General features: G+C 38.5%; 1 protein-coding gene across 1 annotated transcript in view; it reads right to left on the reverse strand.

The window, feature by feature from the left end:
- fgfrl1a (fibroblast growth factor receptor like 1a) overlaps positions 1 to 20435 on the reverse strand; it is a 65764-nt gene extending 45329 nt beyond the window's left edge. Inside the window, exons 1-2 of the mRNA XM_026330835.1 lie at positions 19949 to 20435; positions 18342 to 18433 (exon numbers count right to left, since the gene is read on the reverse strand). Coding sequence (XP_026186620.1) covers positions 18342 to 18402 — 61 coding nt within the window. The 5' untranslated portion in view covers positions 18403 to 18433; positions 19949 to 20435. The remainder of the gene's footprint in view (positions 1 to 18341; positions 18434 to 19948) is intronic.
- Between the last annotated feature and the right edge of the window lie 2046 nt (positions 20436 to 22481).

Here is a 22481-nt window from a genome sequence, read left to right on the forward strand (position 1 = left end):
CACTGCATGCTTCTGAGTACAGAAAATATCTGTGAATTTATATGGATTCATTCATGGTAATACTGGGCTGGTGCAGAGCAGTCCAATACAAGTATTTAAAGTACCTAACTGCTGACCCAATAAAGAGGAAATGTCCTTACAATGCCATGAAAGAAACCTTACAATGCCATGGAGTGTCACTAACATGTCACTAGATCTGAAGGATTTGCTGTTCAAACTTACAGCAAACGTTTCTAAGTGAACTGTACATTGGGACTTCGAGTTGTTTTACTTGTTTCACCTATTTCATTTCAAGTATAGACAGACCTTTTTTTCTGTAACCAACAAATAGTAATATCTCATCTCATGCCAACATTAGCACATATAACCCAGTATTAACACACAGTTGTAGTGTGTTCTCTTTGGCTCTTTATTTCTCAATTTTCTGAAATTCAAAAATCATTGCCAGCCAGTGTCTTAGCACAGAGCTGTTTGTTCAATGCCTTTCCCAGATTTCCATGAGTGAAATTTTCTTAAATAAAAAAAATGTCTGAAAAGGTTCAGAAATAAATTTGTAAAATAAATTTGTAAAAAATGTGACATTAGAAGGAGAATAAACACCTACTCTCCATTATATACAATTGTTTTTTAAATTGCTGAAAAAATATAATAATAATTGACCAATATATAATTGGTCAATTTTTGTGATGTATATTTTGGCAGTGTGTGACAACTGGGACTGCCCTTTATGTTTTGCTTTTGGATCGAGAGATGGTCTTTTAATGCCCTTAACGTTCCACTGGTCTCTTCAGTCAGATGGCTCTGCAGAGTCCAACACAACGTTGTTGTTGGCAGGGAAGTGAGACTGGAGCGAGAGGGGAGAGCCGAGGAATGCTTTTGATGGAGAGCACTTAACAGCGGGACTCAGCGCTGATTTACTGTTCAAGGTAGAAGTGTATGTGTGTGTGCATATATATCTGTGTGTATGCATGCTGCGCTATGTATCAAACTGTGTGTTTCTCGAAAGACTGGAGGACTGAAAGTCAACTGGGTTCAAGAGGTCATCATTATCGGATCAGTTATAAAAGTAACATTTACCTCTTTCTTTCTCTCTTCTAACTATGATTAAGGTGTGCAAACTGGAAAAAAATCCTTCTGCAATGTGCTTCAATAAGAATGTGTGTATGTGCACTGCTCAAATTACCCCAATACCCCTAAGTCTGTTTACGCAGTGCTTTAACTGATACCGATATCCTCTGCTGTTATGTTTTTCTATTGGAATTTTCTTTATAAGCCTAAATCCTGTTATCATATCCATACTCTCTAAATTGATTATGATCAGCAGGACTTACTGCCACACTAGCTGAACAGAACAGCTGAGTAATTTGTTTTTGTCAGGCTGCTCACATGAACCTCAAAAAGGTTTCTGTCACTTTCTCCTCTCCCTCCTCTTGCACTAATATGCACACACTCAAACACACACAGAGTTTCCTTTCTTTGGCCTGAGGTAACAGGCAGCGTGATGGGTACACATGAAGTTGCCTTTCTCATTTTGATCCAGTCACTTCCGCCCCATCAATAGGTCAACTGCTGCTTGTTACCGCATCCCGACAGTTAACAGCTTGCCTGAGGCTCGGGAGGATACCCCATCATTTTTGAAGAAATACGCACACACACGTATACACATAAAACGCACGGGCTCACACACACACACACAAAAGAAAAACACAGCGACCAGAAAAACTTTGAGGAATCTGCTGAGTGGTTGGTGTAGCAATCTGATACCCTCAGCAGCTCACACCATCAGCTTTCTCAGCCCACACATTCACAAAGGTGTAAAACACTCTGTTTTAATCATCTATTTTATGGCCTGATTCTAATCTCACACCTTTCCTAGAAATTCGGTCTCTTACTGCTTCCTTTCTTTCTCCTTTTACTCTCTCTCTATCTTCACCTCTCTTCCCTTCTCTTTCTGCTCCTTTGACTAAAGTTTTACCACTGTAATAGCTGGTTATATTGTTCCATCTTTCTTCTCTTTTGGCTGCTGCACCTGTCTGCTTTTCACTGGAAGAAAAATTCCCAAAAGAGGATTATGAATAAGAATGAAGGCTGTTATTTAAAAGAAACTCACCAAACAAGTTTCTGTCTTTCAAATTTCCCTTACCCTCATGTAGAAATTACACCTTGCTCATATAGACATTGGCCAAAATCCTCCCCCTACACCATTGCTAGAAAAATTAGGGTGTACAAATGATATCCAGTTACCACGTAGGCATGTTCTTCCTTCAAAACAAATGTTTAAATTTCATGTTAATGTTCCATGGATCCAGAATGGTAAGGTACAAATATACCACAGACCTTTTAATGTTGGTTTTATTCTTGGCAGTTTCAACCAAGTACTAAAGAAGGTATGAATCATTTTTAATGACACACCCCACCCAAATGAGTACAGGAGAGAAGATTTATGAAAACGAGTAATTTACTTGGCTAAGGTATACAGCTTTGATGGTAACAATTTGACAAATGAACTATATACATTTTAATAATAACTTTGAAGTGCTAATATGTCATCGATTGTGCCATCAAGATTTCTTTTTGTCATTAGTGAAGGCATTTCTTTCATCTCATTATAGTGCAAATTCTGTGGTTTTACAGAGACTATATTCACTGAGCAGCAATTTGTTGAATGATGTATCTTAAGCAGGCACATAGAGCTTTGATAAGTTGAAATAAAACAGTGAAAAAAGCTGAACTGTAATCACATTAACACACTTTCATCTTACCCTTCCCTTCTGCTTGTGCTAGGATGATACAAATGTTTGGTTACACACAGACCAAGATTCATTCACACAGAAGAATATTTTAAGGTCATAAAAAGGTCATCGAAAACCTGCAGTGCATGGTCCAAAAATAAACTCTGTGGTGGTTTCATTTCATAAAAGAAAGATGTAAAATATTTAAACATGGGAGAAGTTAACGAAACTTCAGAGGAAACCTAGACAGAGAACATAAAGTTCTGCAAACCGTCACAGAGGCTGGGGGCAGTTTGAACCAAGAACATTCTTTTAAAGCTTATAAAGGGCTTTATGAAAACCACATCATGCACAGTGTGCACTGGCATGAGTGCAGTAACAATGTGGGCCCATTACATAAATACAGATTAAGGAAAAAAATCTGTGAAAAAAATAACATGAAAGACAGCATAAAGGATGCAAACACACCTAGAAAGTAAGTTAGGAAGGGATAAAGAAAGAAATTAATTCACCTAAACAACTACCTGCTAACATTTTTTAATTTACAAGTGGACAAGATACTGACATTTTAATGGCTACCTTGGATAAAAACAGTAACGAAATGCACTTTACAACCTATGAGACAGAAAGAAGGACTTAAAAATTTTTTGTTTAACTGAAGAAAATCAGAAGAAATCTGCAAACTCTGGTCAGGTAATCAATCATGTTTGGCAAAATAAGGATTAGAGCACCCCATTAAATTTAGAACATCACCTAAACAGGCAGCCATGGGACAAGGAAGGTAAAAAAAGAGAGCAGGGAATATACTGCTAGAATTGCTATTCCAGTTCAGTGTGTGTATTGTTTGTAATTGTATGTGTGTGTGCATAATTTCTGGCTTGTCAGTGTATTTAGGCTTAAGACTAGATCCTTTTCTATGATAAGAGCTTAGAGAGTCAGGCAGCAAACTGTTCTGAGAAATATGTAAAAATATATTTCAATAAATGGAAAACAATAATAAAAGCAAGATAAACTAACAGCTCAAAAATTGTAAGGGTGTTTTTTCAACAACAAAACATTAGGTGCTTTTTTTGCTACAGAGTCTAGAAACCGTTGAAATGAAACAAAAAGATGCAAAACTGCCTTTAAAGTATAAGACAAACAGCATGCAGAATTGGATTCCCACGCCAATGTCCAAATCTAATATTTTTCATTTATGGACTTAGAGATAAGTATTTTATTTTAAGACAGATAGTGCATAAATGAAAGACCAAATTTTTTACACAGAGAAAATGCAGACTCGTAAACAGCTCCACTGCTGCACTCCACACTGTAGCCAACCTTCAAATGTGACCTGTACCAAACACTTGTTAGGCTGTAAAGTCTCTCCCTAAAACTGCATCAATGGCAGGTGCTGTGGTTGTATGTGAGGAATCTGAGGTCAGGGTCACTCTATTCATTCAGTCATTGTCAGATTACACCACCAGCAGCACACAACTTAGCAATGACCCCCTGAACCGGGCACTAACAGAGAGAAAACACAGCTTTAGTTGTAAACAACTACACTCAGCTACAGTCTGCAGATTTTAACAAAATCATAAATACAAGGATACTGTGCATAGTGCATGTGCCTTGTACCTTACAGCTAAGACAAGACATAGCTGGTGTAAGATGAGGAATAGTTAACACTTTTGAGTGCATGTGAGTGTTTGTGTGCATGTGTATGTGTGAAGCAAAGCAGTGTCCTCGACCTGACGCTTATCAGCATCCTGGAGGCAGACACTGTTACTCATTAACAGCAGTGATAACACACACACACACACACACACACACACACACACACACACACACACACACACACACACACAGTACCGCCACCTGCTGTGGTCCACCGCAGTGATAAGGAGGTGAATATTTGCTATAAGGGAACCTTTCGTATTGACATAAAATCTTTAAAGGAAAAGAGACAATAAAATATTGACAGACTGGTTTTTATAAAACCAAAGTGATTTGGCTTTACAGTTGGCTTTACAGCAGTGTAGTTACTTCATCAACCAAGCAAAAACCATGTTATCAGCTTCTGCATAACTATCTTTTGATGTTTAGTTATGATTTGTTTTATTCAAATCCAGTGATTTGGAGTGAATGCTACTGAAAAAATGTTTAGGTCTTTAGATTCTATAAATTTTAAGGATTTAAATTGTCATAGAAAAACAAACAAAAAAAAACCAAAACAAAACCGGTGCACACTCAAGCTGCATGTGATGATCAATAACTCATCTTGTCTTCTTTCTCCTTCCTCTTCTATTTCCTCCTCTTCTTCTTCACATTTCCTCCTCCTCCTCCATCTGTGCATTTTCTGGTTCATTGGGTGGGGAGTCAGACATTCCAAGCATGTGCGCGCGCACACACACACGCACACACACGCGCACACACACACACACACACACACACACACACACACACACACACACACACACACACACCCCTTACACACACACACACCCCCCTTTCACATTCCACACTAGTCCTTAGCCGTGACTAAATCCATTTGTTCAGCTCAGGTCACTGTCTCTCTTAGTCTTCTTCTTCTGTGTCTATGTGTGTGAGAGACAGGAGATTAGGTGTGTGTGACTGCATGTGCTTGCTCTATATCTATTTTTTACTTATGTCTTCAAGCTGACTGGCATGCAAATGTCTGTCAAAGTTATAAAAGGAAAAAAAATGCAACATGAGGAAGAGATATATACACATGAAGATGCAACAATACTGCAGGTGTCTTGAACAAAACTGTGAAATAGTAGTGGTTGCCGCAGCAATAAGTGTTGCATAGTTGCATATATGTCTTTTAGCCATTGACATTTTACAAGCTAACATAGAGTTTGGATTTGTGTACTTACAGTTTCTATGTGTGTAAGCATGTGGGGACTGCAAGAATGCAGAGAATGAGCCTGGCTAATTTTTAGCTGACCATAGCGTGACAGTATCAGGTAAGGTGCTCCTTTGGCAAGATACCTCTAGCAGACAAGCTTGGCATCAATGCAAATTCTGCACCTCACAACCAGTGACAAAAAACGTTTTGCTGCCCTAATAACTTGTAAAATAATAATAATTATAAATTGCTATTTTGGCAACACCAAGAAAAAAAATAAATAATTACCAAACTTCAATTCTGTTGCTCATCTTGGAAAATCTTTGTTTCATGTTTCAGTGGAACCTGAATGATCATAATTCCCTAAAAATGCTGTTTGCTGACAGCAAATTAGGTCTGAGGGGGTACGGCAGTGACATTATAAAATTAAAAGCAATAATGTTGGTTTTAATTGAATTGTTTGAAAACAGAAAACAATGTTGCATTTTATGACTAAGATCATCCTAGTACGCTGTCTCATAGAGTGACTGAGATTAATCTTCACCAGTATACGTGTGGGAGTAAGAATATCCACTGGTTTCTTTTACAAACTTAATACTGCATGTGTCTGTATCGGCACATACAGTATTGTGCCATGACGTACAGGGGGAGCCAGAAACAGATACTGACAAGTGATGATTGATAGCATACAAGCCAACACACACACACACACACACACACACACACACACACACACACACACACACACAAAATCGGCCAATCCCACAATACTGCCTGAAATGAATCAGTCATCGTGTCACTTGTAGCTGTCAGTGTGGCCTAATGTCTGTCTGTCAGCCTCTGTTGTTTTCCTCATCTTTTGTTTTCCTCTTCATTCTGTAGATACGTGACTGTGTTTGGCATAATTACAGGATGGCAACAGCCAAAAACACAGAGCTCACTACATTACTGTCTCTACCTGTCTACAATGTAGCTGTAAAATTACGTATATTACAAGGCAATTTCCTGCATTCAAAAGTTTATTTAATAAGAAAAAAAGGACATTGATATTAACGAAATATACTATAATGTAATATACTGTATATAAGGAATACAAGTATTTGTGTTCATTAGGAAGAAAGCACTCTTTAAAAGCTTTATAAGATATATTTTTATATGCTTTATATGCTTAATGAGTAATACATTAGAAAAGCGGCATAAAAAACTCAACTGCAGAAAATACATTTACTACTTTGTACCACCAAGAGTTAGTCAGTTTAACTTAATATCACAATAAAAATTATATGAAATAACTTTGTATAATAACCTTAGATCCAAACAATATTACACATTCTATACCATTCTGTCACCATATACTGTATCTATTCGAGTAGACTGAGTAAACAGACCTTTTTCTTTCATCAGCTTCAATTTGCTACAGACACATGTAATCCAGTGTGGTTACAGCTACACACCCAGTCCTGAACCTCCACTACAGCACTGAGCTGAGAGCTTTACTTTCCCCCACCTTCTCCATGTTTCCACCACAACTCAGCGCCTTCTCTAAAGCTCTGACAATACAACTGTTAAATCCCAGAAAGCAGCCCATAAGTACCTTTGTTAATTATGTGTAGAAGAATAGGCCTGTTGTGTCCCAGTGTGATAATGGTGCCAGCACAACAGAGGGATTACCTCTGGATAATACATACGCTGAGCTGACCAGTGTGATGAAGGGCAATGCAGTGGGAAATAATTAACACAGCTAACTGGTCTGCAGGACTTTCAACCAGACATCAGCACTGTTTGGTTACTGGCAGGATATTAATGCCCTGGGTTATTTCAGTGTGGCTGTAACTCATATCTGGAGATAGTCTTTTTTTGTATTTTTTTTTTTACAGATGTAGTCAATGTTTTGCCTGTTACTTTGGGAAAAATGCAAGAAATGACAACCATGCCATTATCTGCTGCTTTTCAAATTATTAACAATAATCAACATAGGATGCAGTGTCTACTTTGGCTGCATGTGAAGTCCTGAAATACTTGTACCATGTTGTGCCAGTACACATTGTGTCAGTCTCTAGGATATTAACTTTTGGCTTTTGGCAGTAATCTATAAGCATGAGTTATAGTTCAGTGTAGACAATTTTGCTGCATTAATTGAAGTCAAGTCAATTTTATTTAGATTGGCAAAACTCACAAATCACACAGTTGGCTCTCGGTTCTTACTGTATGAGTAAGAACACTCAAAGCAAACTCTTTAAAAGGAGAAAAAAAGAAGAACCTTCACTAAGGTTGATCTGCAATAGATATCATATGTACAAATCAACAACAATCCATGTCCACTATTTTCAAACTCAGGTTCAGTACATTTAAAGGCAAAGTCATTTTCTTACTTTTTTCCAAAACAAAGAATTGCTACACATTTTTTTCAGATTTTCCACTGTTGGGGTGTAGTCATGCTAAGCCATGCCAGCAAGTATGCAGGTATTTTTACTCTGTATCACACAGCAAGGTAAGGTTGTTTACCTGAACAGCTGCTGAACATCTACAAGCTTGTGATAAAGACACTGCATTTTAACTTAACTTAATTCCCTTATTAGTCCCACATCTTATCTTTATCTTATAGAAATTCCATTACCACCCAAGTGCACACACACAGTAGTGAACACACAAACACACCATAAATTCACAACAAAAGCATCAGTCTGATTTGAACACACTTAAGGTGAAGATCCCACTGTATGACAGATTTGATTTCCACCATCAGCAACTTAATACGGCTTCAATACAACTGAAATCTTATGTTCAAATAAATAGCACAAATTAATCTATATCTGGGATATTTTGAATTGAAATTAATTAATTTTGATTAAAATAAATATTTAGTACATACCAGCTGACTAAAATGAATATTTGGTCATGCAGTCACAGCGATCAGTGTACTGTATATGTGTATACTGTATATGTCCCATCCCTCCAGAGTTCCCATCTTGCTGAACCCACCCCCACATCTCTCACACTGCTCTCACATTCTCCTTGCAGTATGGATTCTATTTCGACAGCTGGCACTGAGGAAAAAGATGAGTCCATTTGTGTCACCTCACGTGTGTTGGTTTTCAACTTTGTGCAATGTTTTAGTTTTTTCATTCTTCATGCAACACATGCCACAACAGAAAAAATATGCCCCAAACAACTTCTACACTGAAATAGTCCCTTTAGTGCACTTCTGTTTTAAAAGAAGGTCAAAAGACTTGAAAAACATCATGAAAAATATGTAAAATACCTTGTGAATACCTTCTAAATCAAATAACGCAATCCAATATGCAAAACTTTTCCATGTATTTATGATAATAGTATATCTATGCACTGGTAAAATCTGGTCATATTTTAAATTAGATAAATAACAGCTCAAGAAAACAAGGCCAATGTGCTGAAGCAACAGTAACATATTACAAAATGTATTTCCTAAAGCTACCCCTAAACAGCATTCACCCCCTGGGGTTAAAGGTCATCTGTATGTCCAATAAACAATGAAGCAGAAAGAGTGTGGCTGACTGTCCATAACATGTCAATCGCATTTAAGTGTGAGGTCGTAATAGTGGTATTTTTGGTTTAGAGTAGTCTTGTGTTTCCACAGTCAGTAGTACTCTTTCTCACACACACACACACACACACACACACACACACACACACACACACACACACACACACACACACACACACACACACACACACACACACACACACACACACACACACACACACACACACACACACACACACACACACACACACACACACACACACACACACAGCTGCTCTCAATGCTATACTGCTCCCCCACCAGACGCAACCTGACAGACTGAAGGCCAAAAGAAACAAGGGTCTGTGTCTCCTGTCCAGCGATCACCTTTCAACATCTCATTTGTAACGCCATCAGAAATAACAGCTGGAGTCTGTGTGTGTGTGTGGTAGGTGGGGGGTTAAAAAGGGTTCTGAAAGGGCCTGGTTGATGGGTAGACAAGGGAAAGATAAAGAGAAAGAAAGTGGCATTAAAAGAGGAAAGAGGAATTAAAATATCACAGTAAGATAAACTGACAGAGGTAGAGATGCAAAGGCAGCAGAGTACAGATAATTAGGTGAGTGACACTCAACAGATTTTATTATTTTGTTTTGCCTTTTAAAGATAATAGTCTGCAGTGCAAAGACTTGATGATCAACAGAAGCATGGAATACTGTTTCACTGGAAAGATGTTCCTGTTTGTGCACTTTCGAAGTTTGGTAAAGGGAGCTAATTTATCTGCATGGTTAGACCACAAGGGTTTGGGAAATATTTCAGATATGCAGAAAATTCATATTGTTGATTCCAAAGAAATAAAACAGACCTCACTGAATACAATTAAGTTTCCTGACAAATATTGTCACTAAAATAATATGTTAAACTGCCAAAACCAAGATTATCATTGCAAAGGAGCTTAAAACCAGAGCATTATTAATTAATGTATGATTATACTGTTTCTGGCGTACATGTCAAATTAGATATTAAACTGAAAACAGTGAGAAGCAAAGACAGAAGAGAAAGGAGAGAAAGCAGAGTGTGTGTTGTCCTGGTGTGTTATTACAAACTCCTCTGGTGCTGGCATGTGCTTTCTCTGACCCTACCTTACACAGCCCCCACACACACACATTTGCATGCATAAACCCACGCAACACCGTCCCTAACCCCTCCCTGATCCACTAGCTGCCCTTTGACCCACCATGCTGTAGTGTTGACCAAACATACCCCAACCCCACTGAGACCACAATACTGCACTGTGGCGCCACAACCGACACAATACTGCTCTATGTAGAAGGAAGAAAGTGAGAAGGCTCGGGAGGAGAGAGGGTAAGAGAACAGCCAGGGAAACCCTGAATGTATAAGGTCACTTTTGAAAGAGGAGTGAAAAATCTAATCATCTACCTGTAACAATGGATGTCTGCAAATACTGCAATGCCAGATGTCCAAATTAGGAAATTCCATCATGTGATAATAGACAAGATGCTAAAGTAGGCAAACCAGACAAATAGGAGAGTTAAAAGAAAAGGGCTTGATGAATAATATTTACAGGCCTTTAAGAGATGTTTCTCCTTTATTACCAGTGTACTGTGACCTCTAGAATGAATGTTAAGGGATTATGTTGTTCATTGTTCTTGAACATTTTCTTTCTTTATCTCTATCTTATCTTCTCCAGTTGCTTTTCTTTTTGCTACACTCCCTGCACAAATACACAACATCAACCCCTACAGAGAACATCCAGACAGCCCCATTGGTACCCCACCATTAGCAGTGTCAAAGCAAACATTGACTTTATCTAAATGTGGACTAATAGCCTTTAACATTAACAGGCCCTGTAAAACTCTGAGCTAGAGAGCAGTCGTTGCTAAAGTGAGATGGGGGTGGAGGCAACTTCTGACATTCTTACAGGCCATTGCAAGTCTCCAAATATTTCTTCAAAACTTAAAATTACAATATAAAACACACAACAGAATAAAAAATACATTTAGTGCTTTTTTAAGCTAACAAACCTTCCAATTTGTCTTTTGGACTATTTCTAGTAGTTATAGCTCAACTTGTTCAAACAGCCACCAAGACATTTGGCCCTGACATTAAAATTTAACAAGAGGAAATAAAAGTCATTTGTGCCCCTTTGAAGCTTCCTTTTGTCTGCTAATCACCTTGTAATCAACAAACACACATGCACTGATGTTTGCCTATTAGAAAAACAAAAGGTTCTTCAATTAAACAAGAACCAAACGTACAAAAGACTAGAAAAAAATCTTAAATGTTTTTTATCAGTGTGCACAAAAGTTTTTCCTCAAATTTAATGATAGTCCATAGGTATCCAAATGCTCTTTTTCTAACAGTGATTAAACTTTTACCCATTATTGGCAGTGTGGATTCAGTTCTCCCACTGGCTGCCAGATGCCCATCCACCAGCACCAGGTCGTATAATTGTTATCAGCATGTCAAATGGTATTTACGATAGTTAGCTGTCACTTGGGACGCGTTGCATGCTTCACCAGCAGGAGTGGGGTGAAGGAGATTTACTGATGTGAGTCTATGAGTGTGTTTACAATAAGGTGAAGTTGTGTGCTTGAAGCATCTGTTGGTGGTATGTGGCTGTTTACTCTATGAGGAATCAAGATGTTCTCCTCCTTCTCCATCTTCCCGTTCCATTCTTCACATAAAGAGACAGGCAGATGTCTACTATAACTACTGCAATGTTCTTTATGGCGAATCTGTGTCTATGTTAGGTAGCTTTTATTTACTACAGAAAAACTCAGTGTGGGTAAATACACACCATAGGTGTAACGTAGACAAAACTTAACATCCATCCATCATCTATACCCGCTTATTCCTAACCAGGGTCACAGGGATCTGCTGGAGCCTATCCCAGTTCTCTTTGGGTGAAAGGCAGGGGTACACCCTGGACAGGTCACCAGTCCAACACAGGGCCACATAGAGACAAACAACCTCACACACTCACACTCACTCCTATGGGCAATTTAGAGTCACCAATCAACCTGACATACATGTTTTTGGACTGTGGGAGGAAACCAGAGTACCTGGAGAAAACCCACACAAGCACAGGGAGAACATACAAACTCCACACTCCACACCACTAAGCTACTGTGCTGCCCCTAAAACGTAACACGTTTGACCAAACATTTAATCTTTTTTCATTCACTAATCAGGTATTGGGCAGCTGTGCCATTTGCAAATGACTTCCTAATCTTCTGCCTTCTACACTTAAATACTTATTAATCTAAAAGTAAAAGTTTATCAACACCGTTTTTATATAAAGCAAGAAAATTTAAATCATACTTCTAAATGTTACCTTCACATGAATTGATGAGACAAGCTGAGATAAACTTTGTGAATCCATGAAGGGAAATTCAGGTAGTCTTGTAGTAAAAGTAAGAAAACAATTCAGTAGCAGCCCAGTTCATCATGGTTTGTCATCTGCCACTGGCTGAGGTGTTCTAGAGCCTGATGACAGTGGGGATGAAGGGTCACTGTATTGTTCAGTCCTGCAGTGTAGTGAGGTGGGTCGTCCACTACAGCTGCTTCTCTGGTCCATCAGGATGTTGTGAAGGGGGTGGTCAGTGTAATCCAGAATAGACTTCTGAATGTGGTAACACTCAGCATTGTACGTGAAGTCTGCTGTATACAGGAATGGAACCAAAACAGTCCCCTTGGGGGCCCCTATGCTGCTCAAACCCTTACCAGAGATGCAGTTACCTAGCCTGACCAACTGTGGCCTTTCTGTCAGTTAATCTGCGATCCAGGAAACAAAAAAAAAAAGGGTCCACTCCCACCCCTTTGAGTTTGTCTCTAAGGATAACTGGTTTGATGGTACTGAATGCACTTGAAAAGTCAAAGAACATAATCCTCACATAACTTCCAGGTTTCTCCAGATGAGAGAAGGAAGAGTGAAGCATGTAGACGACAACATCATCCACACCAATATGTTCTTTGTAAGCAAACAGTGTGTTTGATCCTGAGTCTCAGTAGGTCAAGAATCTTCCTCCCTGGACCTTCATAATATGGGATGTGAGAGCCACCAGCCATCACACGCAGTCATTGCTGAGTAGATGTCTATAGATGGCTTCCACTGTGATGTCAGAAGCAAACTGCATCCAGAGGTACAATAGACACTGATAACTGTGGTCTAGGACTGAAACCATAAAAAGACATCGACAGACAATATATCTGACACAGTTCCTTTACAAGAATAGAAATTGTCAAAAACACATGTTGCAGCTTCTCAAATGTGAAGATATTCGGGTTTCTCCATCCACTATAATAATAAACTGAATATATTGGGGTTTTGCACTGGTGTTCGGACAAATCAAGATATTTTAAGACATCACCTTGGACTCTGGTAATAAGACTTTTCACAGTTTACTGACATTTTATAAACCAAGCTCCGTCTGTCCATTGGCATAGTGCTGTAGCCATCTTTTACATTTTCCATAAGTTTCAGACTCTGCTGTTTATCCTAGTATTGCTCATCTGATGACTGGCTGCCTCCACATTCAGTCAGTCTCCTTTGAAATTCTCTCATTCCTCTCATCTCTCATTCCTTTTAGCATGCTAATTACATTCCTCAGAAATGAGTGTGTTGGACAGGAGTGAAGTGGGCAGAGTGTGTGTGTATGTTAAGTAATATTTATGGGTGGCATCTTCTTGTATACAGTACTGTGCAGAAGTTTATGGTTTTAGATTCTTATCACACAACACCATCAGGTGTCTAAATGATCCCAGGTTCATTGTGCAGGCCAACAAGCCCATAAAGAACTCACTAGACTTCAGGAAGAACTAATTTCAGAGGCAAGAAGAACCAGGGGTCCAGTAGCAGATGGTCTGACTCCCAAAGACCCCAGATCTGGACAGTGTGGAGTCAGTCTGTAATCCCATGAATAGGCAGAAACACAGACAGCCTGAATCTACAGAAGAACTGTGGCAGCTTCTCTAAGGTGCTTCAAAATACCAGGAGAAACTGTGTGCAGGTCAAACCAAAGAGAGTTGCTGTTGGTCTAAGGGCAATGGGGAGTGCTGCAAATACTGATTAGATTTAGGTTTTGTTCCCTTTACTGCACTTTCTATGAATTTCATCAATAACTAAAAAAATATTAATGTAATTTAAATTGTAAGCATCCCTTGTGTATTTCAGTGCATAAAACTTTTGCTCAGCACTGTACAATTCTAGCATCTGTGTATCACACTTTTACACTTTTCGCTGCTTCTCTCTGTCTGTGGTGACAATGCTCCTCTTTTTTTATGAAATGAAGATGCTTTTTTAATGTGTTAGTAACTCTTCACACTTGCTATAACAACAAATGAACACGCTCATCTCTGTGTGTCTTCTCTCTGTTCTTTTGGATGATGGGTGGTCTATATGGCACAGTCACTTGGAAAACATTAAACTGTTTAGACAACAACGGTGCATCAGGAAACCATGTAGACAAACCCACAGTCATCATGTAATTTCTGGGAATATATTTTCTTTTCCTAATCTGCTTCCAAGAAGAATGGGAAGAAGCAGCAAATAAGAAACACATGAGAATGTGATGATACATGCTGTCAGTCATTTCAACACACAACAACATAGATATAAGTCAAGAAAAACTGAAAATCTCTGTTCACCCTGCAACAGTGGTTTGACTGTGAACAGCTGGCATCTGTGGGTGCTATCTGACATGCTGATAACCATCTGATATACACATGAAATTTCACATCACATGTACAATTAATGTATGTGTGTGTGTGGATACCTGCATAACATCTAAATACATTTATAAAGCTATAGACAAATGACTGATCTGTTCAATGTGTTTGAGCTGTTACTTTCTTATCACAATTAACCTGCAGTATATACAAAGATCCTCACCTGCTGCCTAACAGGAAACTGTTTAATTTTTTTTTCAAATGGCAAATCTCACTAACCAACATGTCATAAGGTTTATTTGCACAAGGCAGAAGACTCCAAGAGGTCACTGTTCTCCTTATCCACCTCTCAACAATAAATAAGCAAACTGAATGCTTGCTGAAATGTCCAAATGTCCTAGAATTATGTTCTAGTCCAACTCTGTCCACAACAGCAGCCTACAATGCACTACTACTAATCTTTGACCCCTGAAATCAAGCTCAGTGTCGTTCAGCTAACAGGGTATAATGCTAATGTCTCAGCTGCTCAGTCTCATGCTCAACTACACACAAATGAACAAACATAGAGGCCCAGACGCTGGTTCAAACAGCGCAGTTGCGTAAGCCCCTCAAGTGCAGTTTGTGACTACATCTGCTGCAATAGGGGCATAAATATTGCGTCTGTGTCCTTTGACTTATCTCCGCCTGTCTGCGTGCTGTTCATTGTCTTTATCAACCCTTTATCCTCTCTTTTCGCTTCAGCTGTAGATCTTTCTTTTCCACTATTTCCCTCCATCCCGCTTATTTCTCTCTTTACTGCTGTGGGTTGCAGCAGTCAACAAAAGACCTCAGCTACTCCAGCATAACTACTTCCTTTTGCCAATCAGAGTAAAAAACAGACATAAATACTATCTGATATTCAAGGACACCAGAGGAAATGTAACAATCATTAAAACTGGCCTTTCTTGGTGTCGGTAATTTCCTCACTTCTGTGCATCTGTCATTTCAGCAAAGCAACAAGTCATATTGTATTTTTCAGTAATTGCAGAGCAGTTATAAAAGTGCTGTTTTCCTGGATTTTTACAATAGTGCTCTTACATTTACTGTAACTGAACCTTGTGTGCAAAGGGAGCTGTCCAGACAGACCAGGCCACAATCGAGTTCATGTTGCCAGTCCATCTATAATATTCAGCTTTTTGTTGTTCATTGTTTATATAGTTGCCATGAGCAACCCACGTTCGGTATGCATATTTCTCTGGGAATTCTCAGCAGTCACCAAGTCACTAATAAAAATGTTTCTCTGTCATTTCTTAAGAGTACAGTGGAGAATGCATCAAACCTGCCAGTGAGAGTTTCTTCACAATTGTTCTTATTAAATTTGGAATCCATTTAACAAAATTCTGTTCAGAAAGACTGAAAAAATGTAATTATGGCTTAGTCTTATTTATCATTCGACATTTACAAATGTATTTGAATAAAATATTTTAAAAGGCAAGTCCTAAAAAGTCCTAGGGGTATACTGTGTGAGAGGCTGAGACAGTTTTTAGCTTGTCTCAGGAGTTTGGACTTTTTATGGTCCTTATTTATGCAGTGTAGTCAATTATTTATTTCAGCTGCAGTGCACTACTGTAGATTTATTTTGTTCCTCATCAGCTATTGTTCAGGTAAAGCCTTGTTTTTCAGCAACACTCTTAACCACTGCCTCCGTGGCCAAAGGGATGCTGTATTGTTCCACTATTATGGCCCCTGTATTAACAGAAGCTTTTCTGAAAACCTGCACTGCACTTTGTGGCAATTTTGTGCAACATTTTAACAGTTCAAGGCCCTGTACAAAACTGCACTTGATTGGTGAAGGTTGTTGTGTTTTTTAAAGCTTGGATGTAACATCAGTCTCAAAAGATTATTTCAAGAGATATTAAGAAGCATTATAATCAATTTTGTTTGACCATAACACCTAAAATTATTCATACTTGCATTGTTTTATGTGGAAAATGTTAGTATTTGACAAGCGTGAAGTTGCTGGTAAAATCTGCAGTAATTTGTCAAGTGTACCTCACAGAGTAGTGGTTTTCAAAAACTATGTAATTTTCTGCATTTTTTTCATGTTTTTCAGTTAATTTGTCTGTGTTCATATACAGTACTTTACAGTTTTCACTTTATACAGCGTAAACAACCTAAAGACGACATACAGACAGAATAGATGGCAGGCTGCATTACTGAAGTTCAAAACCACACATTTGCAATTACATGGTATGACCCTGAAACCACAGAACCACCAAATTCAAGCATCCTTCTACCCCCCCACCCCACACACACAACCACATGCTTACTGCAGGGATTTCTTTCAGCTGCCTCCTCATAATTTTTACACTGTTACACATGTCTAAATGGTGTTTCCCTATGTCCTCTTCCTACTTCCTGTAATCTGTAATTCGTCCTCACTCATTTCCCTTTATGACTTTTTTTTCTTTTTGCTGCTTCCCTTCTTTCTTTTATCATCCATTCTTACTCAAGTGTCCCTGTCTCCTGAGGCCCCATTTTTCTTTCCTTCACTCCCTTTCTCTTCTTTCATCCATTTCTTTCCTCGATTCTCCCTTCCCCCTTTATCCCCACCTTCTGCCTTTCTCTGCTGCCTGCCCTGGTTTCATTGACAGACTGCAGGCGGTGAGGGGGAGGAAATGCTGTGGCATTGCACAGCAAACATCCCTAATAGGCTAATCTAATCTCATCTCTTTGCGGTCTATGGTCCTGTGTTTACTTTCAGCCCCGTGTCTGCATGCTGGCTTGGCCTCGCCTCGCTGAATGCAGCTTTGTTCCCACTGAAAACGCATCATCGGTGTGATCTCGGGAACCGGCGCCAACTCCACGACAGTCTACCCATAATGCCTGCAGGCTGCGGATCATTCTCATCTATGTACAGCTTCTGTTGTTTTTTTATTATGTTTACTAGGTAGCGTGCTGAGTACTGAGTGTACTGCACTTCAGCTAACCACTGACCCCCCTGCGGGGTTTTAAATTGAGAAATCGAGTTTGAAAAACTACATTTTACTCTATAGTCTACAAAATAACCATGAGATAGTAAACCACACAAAAATGTTCACAAATACTGAGTCTGAAACTCCAAAACAAGTACAAGAGTTCCTGACAGTTACTGATCAATCAGTCCAAGGTTCACTGACTATCTAGAGCAAAAAGATGCATTAAGTAAAGTTCACACAACGATATATCTGCAGATATTACAAAGTCTGAGCAAATGTGTCAGTTCAGAGCACATAACAAAAGTAGTCACAAAGAAAAGGTGACAGAAAAGTAAAACACAAAGGTGAGTGAGGATCTGTCTCACAACTGCTCCTGTCCTCCTGTCAAGCTCTCAGCTTTAGAGGCTGCCGTGTCTTGAATCAGACCGTCACAATAACCAAATGTTTCATAACCATTGTTTTCCAGGAAACTTCACTACAACAAATAAGTCCACATCAGACAAACCTTCAGAATGATTTTTTTTTTAACAATGCTGCTGTGGTGACTTACTGTATCTTACTGTCATTATCTTAACGACTGTAATGCTGTAATCAGTGCTTCTGTCACTCACCTCTGGCAGCAGTGGACATCAGGACCATCTCCAGCAACAGACAGATCCAAAGAAGCTCCATTATGATTTAATTTTCAAAAACGTTTGTTGATCTGAAGGAAAGTGAAATTAGAAATAACTATTAAATTACATAATGAATTGTAACGTGACAAATCTACATGTGTGATAACGAGATAATGAGTAAATATTACCTACCTGTCTGTATACAAATCATCACATCTACAAAACTACTCTATTATCCACTGTCTGAGTGCGATTTATTTTAAAAATACATGGGCCATATAGATTATTTTACTATTATTTTTTTTTATCAATTGCTGCCAAAATAGCTGAGTGCATTGGAATTAAAACATTTTGCAATCAACTCTCTGGCAGCTGCTGACTATTTGGAAACCTGCCTTGACTTTTGGAAGAAAAAAAATTAGATTGACTTGACAAATAATGTTACCTAAGCAGAAAAATCTACTTGATTAAAATCAACATGTACTATGTGTTTTTAATTTTGAACTGTATATGTAACTGCTTTTCTAGGTTCTTTGAAGATGAAAAAATGATGAGTCTGTGCAAATCGTTTAAAAAGCCAACCAGCCTGATGTTTCAAACAGTAGAAGACAAGCAGGTAGTGAAATGAGACAAGCCCTCCCTTTTAAAATGCTTAATCTTCTTTTTGGTGTATTGTGTCTTGTAAATATTCTCTTGATCTACAGAAGCCCATGGCAGTCAGAACAAAGCAAAGTGTTCATCACTGACTGGACACCAGTATAAATCTGCCCAACCCTTATCGCAGAGGAACAGAGATGTTCTAGAAGTTAAAATTGTTTTACTCGCAGATTTATTCTGTCCACCTGTCCATATGTCTCTCCTTACAGTGGTTTTAATCTTTCCGCCACATAAATTCTTCCCTGAACCTTGCGAGATCTTATTTCAGTACTTCACATGCTGTATCTTTGATCAGGCTCGGTCAACCTCACAGTCCCAGTTCACCAGTGACTCCTACACACTTTTCAGAGCAGAATAATTGATTGGTGACAATATAGAGGGGATTCACATTTTATTTGGATTAAGAAGGTGTTTCATAGGACAAAAGAATAAAACCTTTATATGTTAATAACAAATAAGCTATATACAAAACAGCTAAGAATAGCTGTGCATTAAAAAAAAATATGAAGCCTTTTTAAAAGGTGGAAAGTCTGCTATCTATGACTGTTTGTATTAGGGTGAGCCCAGATTTGTGATCTAGTCTGTAATTTTCATGTCAGTTAATTAAAAGACTTCAATGCATCTGTCATGAAGCCTGTTCCTTTGCATCCATGCATTAAAGCACGTTTACCTTCCCTTAATAAACCACTGTTTATTTTGTAATGTGATTGGACTGTCAAAGTAAACTTGATATGTGCTCTAACATATTATAACTGTTATTCACAAGAAATATCTAAGTAACAATTTGGTCGATTAATACAAATGAAGGTAACACATGATGGGGTACCCTACTAGGAGAACAAATTTGAAGGTGATATGTACATAAACAAAAAGTTTGCTATAAAGATACTAAAACATGTTACAGAAAAAGGCTATTACAGTAAATTTGGCTTGTTAATACGACTTACTGTAGAACTCCAGCAGTGAAGAGATGTGACTCAGTCTGTTATCATGCCGTTATCCTGAAAACACCTTATTCGCCTCCTTTCCAAACACTTTATGATTTCGACAACTTAATCCGTGATTCCACGCAGGAGTAATTTACCAATATGAGAAAGGCGTCAGTCAGTTTGTAGTAAATGCCTTTGACAACAACACACAAAGTTGGCTATAACTTAGCAAGCTGAAATATGAGCGTGAAAGTGGAAGAAAAAATCAAAAATACAAAAGTTACGACCAAACACGTGAGCACACCAGTCTGTAGTATTTCTGAATGACAGTCATGGAAACCGCTCGAGGAAGAGCAGTAACAGGACCGGGAAAAGGAAGAAAGAGGAAAGTAAAAACTTTATCTACATTTTTCTCCCCTCCACGCAACTCTTCAGTTAATTACCTACGAAATAACGCCCCGAATACTCTCCACATTGCCTCCAGCAGCGGCTCGCCGTCCAAACTTCAGCCTCAGGCGACAAAACAAACTGCACGGCCACACTGTCCCAGCGCCGAACTTTCAGCCAATCAGAGCGCAGTTCAATCAGCGAGCGAGCCAATCAGAGAGCGAGAAGGTGTTGGACAAATTTGGAGCGGTATAGGTTAGTGAGGAGGGGCACACAAAGTCAAATTAATGATTACATCATCATCATCATCATCATCATCATCATCATCATCATCGTTATTAATTACTATTATTGTTGTTGTTTTTATTGTTGTTGTTAGCAGTAGTATATGCAAGTTTTATATTACTTTATAGAATAGATATAGATATGTGTTTCAATATTTTTGTCTTATTTGTTGACTTTCTTTAAATAACATTGTGGACCAACACTGCCACCTCATGGAATTTGAACCTTATTTGGTAGCTTCAAAAAGTTAAGTGAATTTGGTTGTTGAACATGTCCAGTTGTAGTGTCCACATATGAATCTAAATGGGCTAGATACAAGATGGAATATTTTTTAAACTCAAGACAAGAATAGAAAAAGAAGATAAGCAATGTGCTGTTGGGAACACCCAACTGATGATATGCATTTTCACAGTGCTGAAAAAAGGCATAGGTGTTACTTATAACATTAACAGTGGCTTTGTTCTGTCAGGTTCCCAGGTTAGGCTTCTTCCTCTTTTCCTTACGGCTGCTCCCTTCAGCGAATCATCTGCCTCCACTTAACCCTATCCTCTGTATCCTCCTCACCCACACCAACTATCCTCATGTCCTCCTTCACTACATCCAAGAACCTCCTCTTTGGTCTTCCTCTAGGCCTCCTTCCTGGCAGCTCTAACCTCAGCATCCTTTTACCAATGTATTCACTGTCCCTCCTCTGAACATGTCCAAACCATCTCAATCTGGCTTCCCTGGCTTTTTCTCCAAAACATCTACCATGAGCTGTCCCTCTGATGTACTCATTCCTGATCCTATCCATCCTTGTTACTCCCGGGTTAGGCTGCATGTCTAAATGGTATTCAGTCATAATGGACAATTTGATAAAATGTACTTTATTGTACTTTTCTTTAGAAAACTTCATATAACCTAATATTTTCTTAAAGGTTTGAAAACAGCATCCTTACCAATGCAGTGTAATCAAATATGTTTTCAGTGTTTGTATGTTTTCTGGATTCAGCATTAAGAAATATTCTTAGTAAACAGTCTTACGCTTGTTTTACTATTAAAGCTGAAACAGCAGTGCCATCTCCTGATGATGAGAGGAAGTGCACACCAGTGCTGTCATCCTGCAGTGTAATATAGATTTATAGATATTATAGATTTAACTGCATCTAATGTAAAAGACCCAGCTCTGGAGTTCTGATATGCCAGGTGTGTGTTCTTTTTAGGGTTTTCAGCTTCTTACCAACTTGAAATCATTCAGCTTTAACTTTTTCTAGGTTAACAAAGCATTAATTAATTGATTGGCTGACACTTTTTGTTAGGATGCAAAATAAAACTCAGCTGTCTCGCTTCTTATAAAATATAAATAAAACATCCTTATGTATATCACTACGTGTTACATGAGAAGATAGTGACACATGTAAACCCTTAGCCAAACTACACCAGTACTTAAAGGTACAATGTGTAATATTTAGAGTGATCTATTAGCAGAAATGGAATATAGTTTTCATAAATATGCTGTCATTAGTGTGCAATCACTGGAAAATACCAACCATTGCATTTTGTTAACCTTAGTCTGAGCCTTTGAAATATTTATATCTAGTGGTTTTCCTTTCACAGTGGCCCAGAACAAACAAGCCAAATATTTCTAGATTCCCTCTAGACAGTGAAATGCATTTTGACATGACAACTCATGTCATACCATACCATACCCTGTACCTGGAAACAGTGAAGGTGGGGTATGATGGATGCTCAGAAGGTTGCATTCTGCAATCTCACAACTAGATACCTCTAAATCTTTCACATTTTGCACATTAGCCCTTATCACTATGTAAGAGAGACTGTCCAACTCAACATTTATATGGATCTAACTAAAATATGCAAATATAATAAAGTCTTATTA

This window comes from Mastacembelus armatus, chromosome 10, assembly GCF_900324485.2.
Source record: "Mastacembelus armatus chromosome 10, fMasArm1.2, whole genome shotgun sequence".
NCBI lineage: Eukaryota > Metazoa > Chordata > Actinopteri > Synbranchiformes > Mastacembelidae > Mastacembelus > Mastacembelus armatus.